At 48.1% G+C, this 4,825-nt stretch overlaps 1 protein-coding gene across 1 annotated transcript; it reads left to right on the top strand.

Annotated features, from left to right (window-relative positions):
- On the top strand, positions 1-3,816 carry LOC105556056. Its single transcript, XM_012003124.1, has 2 exons — positions 1-2,458; positions 2,504-3,816. Exons 1-2 carry the CDS (start codon positions 1-3, stop codon positions 3,814-3,816), a joined length of 3,771 nt encoding a protein of 1,256 aa, XP_011858514.1.
- Positions 3,817-4,825: the final 1,009 nt, after the last annotated feature.

Raw genomic sequence — 4,825 nt, 5'->3', positions numbered from 1 at the left:
ATGATCTTGCACGCGGCTCCTCCCCAACTACTGGCGAGCGCGTTAGTTCATATCCGTGATCGTAAACATAATTTGGTGGAGTGCCGAGCTTTACTGGATACTTGTTCCACAGCAAATTTCATCTCAGAGTCTATTCTAAAACAATTAGACGCGCACATACTCGAACATTCGTCACCGGTCGGCACGATCAATGACACAAGTACGGAATCCAGGGGTATGGTGCGAATCACTATACAGTCCATACATGATAATTTCCGCAGAGATCTTACGTGTTTGGTGATACCGACCATAGCTGATCTGATTCCTTCCGAGATGTTTCCCAGAGATACGATTAAAATACCGTCAAATATTAGATTGGCGGATCCGAAATTCCATCTGCCACGAGCGGTAGATTTATTGATCGGTTCGGGACTTACCTTATCTTTGTTCTCAATCGGGCAGATCAACTTATCCCATGAGGAGCATGATTTATACTTGCAAAAAACCCGACTCGGATGGGTGGTGGTCGGTGGCGCGTCGTCACAGGTTCCATCCAAACCGGCGTGTTATTTGACGAGGCTCGAAAGTCAGTTGAGTAAATTCTGGTCAGTCGAGGAAGTTAGAGAAAATAGAGTAAGTTCGGCCGAGCACATCGAGTGCGAGGCGCACTTCGAAAGAACGGTGTTTCGCGATAACAGTGGACGTTACAAGGTTCGTTTGCCATTTCGCGAATCGAACGCGCGTTTAGGCGAATCGCGCTCCGTCGCGTTCAAGCGTCTATTAGCTTTGGAACGTAAACTCAAGTCGAATGTTACGTTGGGGCTCGAATACGCCCGAGTGATCGAGGAATATTTGACCCTAAATCACATGTCGTCGGTGGAACCTCCTGAGGACGATGGTTATTATATGCCGCACCACGCGGTGATCAAGGAATCGAGCAACACAACGAAGGTACGAGTGGTGTTCGATGCTTCGGCTAAAACAAATAACGGAATGTCTCTAAATGACGCGTTAATGATAGGGCCTACGATTCAAGATACATTGTTCTCCCATTTGATTCGTTTCCGCACATACAACTACGTCATAACCGCGGACATTGAAAAGATGTATCGTCAAGTGTTGCTGCACGAAGATGACCGTCGATATCAGCGGTTCCTTTGGCGCGTGGGAAATGAAGTTAAAACGTTTCAGCTTAATACGCTCACATTCGGCGTGGCGCCCTCGTCCTTCCTTGCGATTCGGGTTCTCCACAAACTTGCTGAGGACGAACGGTGCGTCTATCCCAGAGCGGCTCAGGTCATCACCAAACATTTGTACATGGACGATTTACTAACTGGTGCGGATACGATCGCCGACGCGCGCGCGATCAGAGACGAAACAATCGCCTTATTAGAACGGGGTGGATTTTCCATAAGACAGTGGGCGTCCAACGATACGCGTGTCATTGATGATTTATCCTCCAACGCGTTACACGCCAACTTCGTGTTTAACGTGGATCCCGCCGTAAAAACGTTGGGGATAACGTGGAATACCCGAGATGATAAAATGTACTATTCGGTTCGTCCGATTAAAGTCACCCAGAAATTGACGAAACGAAAGATATTGTCGGAAATCGCGAAGATCTTTGATCCGATAGGTTTGCTAGGTCCGATTATTTTGCATGCAAAGCGCCTGATGCAAGACATATGGCGTTCCGGTTTACATTGGGACGAATCCGTCCCGCAGGCCATATACACGGAATGGATGGAGTTCGTTCGACAATTAGAGTCCGTAAATCAATTTACATTCGAACGTAAGTTGCTAGCAAGCAATTGTCGCGACATTCAGTTTCACGGGTTTTGCGATGCCAGTAGTGTCGGTTACGGTGCGTGTCTTTACATTCGCTCAAGCGAGGGGCATGAGAATACCGTGGTCAGGTTAGTGTGCGCCAAATCCAGGGTTGCGCCGTTGAAACCTGTAACCATCCCGCGTTTGGAACTCTGCGGCGCGCTGTTGTTGACGCAATTATATCGCGAAATGAGCGCGGCATTGAACTTCGCGCCCAATAAGGTAATTTTTTGGTGCGATTCGACGATCGTTTTGCACTGGATAAAAACGCCGCCTCATCTTCTTAAAACGTTTGTAGCCAACCGTGTCGTGGAGATTAGGGATAACGCGGAATCTAATGAATGGCGACACGTTCGAACGAACGACAATCCGGCGGACGCATTGTCAAGGGGTCAATTGCCTCATGCGTTTGTGCAAAACGAAATGTGGCTGACCGGACCTCCGTGGTTGATTAAAGGCGAAAGCGAATGGCCAGATGAAATCATCCCAGCAGTCGAAATAACGGAACTAAAGAAAAACGTTTGTTTGATAACCACAACGTACGATGTCGAGATTCTCAATAGGTATTCGTCCTATTCTAAATTACTTAGGGTCGTCGCGTATTGCCTTCGTTTCCGGCGCATCACCATAGGCGCGAAAGCATTGTCGGCAGGCGAAATTATTAATGCCGAATGACGAATCTTAAAAATCCTTCAAGGTTCTCAATTTGTTAATGAACTCAAAGAGCTCAGACTCAAGGGTTCGATAAGCAAGGGCAAAGTCGTAAACCCGTTCCTGGATGATGATGGACTGATTCGTGTAGGGGGTCGTCTCCAAAGATCGAATTTAACCTTTAATCAGAAACACCCGATTCTGCTTCCGAGTCGGCACCGTTTAACGGATAATATTATTCGCGAGGTCCACGAAGCGCATCATCATACGGGCATCCAGACTACTTTGTCCATCATACGACAAAGATTCTGGTTGCTCGACGGACGGAATCAGGTGCGGAAGATCGTGCGTACCTGCGCGCGTTGCTCGCGTTTTAGCGCCAACGCGATAGAATACAAGATGGGGAATCTCCCGTCGGCTCGCGTACGCGAAGCGATGCCATTCGCCAACACCGGTGCCGATTTTTGCGGACCCTTTTATGTAAAAGAGAAGAAGTACCGCAACAGAGGTCGCGTAAAGGTCTACGTGTGCGTATTCGTGTGTATGGCTATAAAGGCAATACATCTCGAGATAGTCAGTGACCTAACGACTGACGGGTTTCTCGCGGCGCTACGACGGTTTATCGCTAGACGCGGTCTACCTGAGCGAGTTTATTCCGACAATGGAACCAACTTCGTGGGGGCGAACCGTCAGTTAAAGGAACTATACGTTTTGCTAAATTCTGAGGAACACAAAACTAGGGTAAATAGATTTGCGTGTGAACACCGGATCACATGGCATTTTATACCACCAGCCGCGCCGCACTTTGGTGGTTTGTGGGAGTCTTCAGTAAAACTCTTTAAGCATCACTTCAAACGCGTGGTCGGGGAATCCCTGTTCACGTTTGAGGAATTGAATACGTTCGTAATTGAAGTTGAGGGCATTCTGAATTCCCGACCAATCACCTGCCTATCCTCTGATCCGAACGACTTGCTCGCTTTAACTCCTGCCCATTATTTAATTGGCAAACCATTAACGACTCTCCCGGAGGGAGACTTATCCGATGTTTCAGCCAATCGCTTATCTACTTGGCAACATATTACAAAGGTTCGGCAAGACTTTTGGGCACGTTGGAACCTCGAATATCTCAACGAGCTCCAAATGCGTCATAAATGGGCCAAGGATGGACCGAGGCTCGACGTCGGGACCATTGTGTTGGTGAAAGACAAAAACTTGCCATGTGGACGTTGGACAATGGGCAGAATTTTGGAATTACATCCAGGGAAGGACGGAACCACGCGAGCGGTCACCATTAAAACAGCGACTGGAGAAATGAAGAGATCCGCTAATATTCTATGTCCTCTGCCAATCGAGCAATAGTTCGAGCGTAATTCCATAATTCATGTATTCTGCGTTGCGATACGCCTATGCGAGATAACATCACTGAATGCGCAATTAGTCGACGAATCTATGCGAGGAGTACTCCGTTATAATTCTATACGTCATATTTTATGCGAGCATGATCTAAGATAGTTGATCGTGATCCCTCTCAACGGGGGGAGGATGTTGCGTAGCATCCCGTGCGTCGTGCACGACATATACATATATACGCATATATATCATGTCGGGACCACACTCGGACTCTGCTCGACATAAAGGGATGCGGCTGGCGGCGTCGGCTCCGTGCAAAGGCGAGCGGCGAGTCGGCGTCGCGCGGGCCTTTGTTTGCGTGGTCGCGGCGTTTTTGATCTCGCTTCCGCGTTTCCCCCCGGGTCCCCCTTTTTTGGGTCCGCGGTTCCTGTGATCCAGGACAGCCAATGGGCGTGCGATTCCGGAGACGGGGATTCTGGTGGGGATCGGGCGGGATATAGGCACGATGCTCGCGGGCATCTTCACCAGTTAGCAAGGGTGATCTTAGTAAGTCAGTCGTCGATATCGAAAACGTCCGTACCGAAGTAGAGTGTGATCGCGACTCAGAGTTACGGCTCCCAGGCGTGGTCGCGATCAGAGTGTCCGGTTCCGGTGTGACAATAATCGTACGCGCAGAGAACATTGTCATTGTTTCAATCGCGGCTCAGGGCACTAGCCTCAAGGCGTTGCCGCGGTACTTCGTGCGGTTCCTCATGCGACCTATTTGACTATAATCGAAGTGTAAAGGGAAGAATAAACTCGAAACAAAAAAAACACAAGGTTTTTTTGTCATCAAGCGAAACCACGGTGCGAGCACGAAGGTGCCCGTATTCGACACAGAACAACTTATAATCGAATTCGACAAAATTTTTACTGGGATAATATTAAATCTGATATCCGAAACTATATTAATCAATGTTTACAATGCCAAATTAAAAAATTAGTTAGAGTAAAAACCAATGATAATCACGGATACACC

Source organism: Vollenhovia emeryi, unplaced genomic scaffold (genome assembly GCF_000949405.1).
Source record: "Vollenhovia emeryi isolate VEMERY1.0 unplaced genomic scaffold, V.emery_V1.0 DF940397.1, whole genome shotgun sequence".
Classification (NCBI taxonomy): domain Eukaryota; kingdom Metazoa; phylum Arthropoda; class Insecta; order Hymenoptera; family Formicidae; genus Vollenhovia; species Vollenhovia emeryi.
This window is presented reverse-complemented; position numbering and strand designations above follow the sequence as displayed.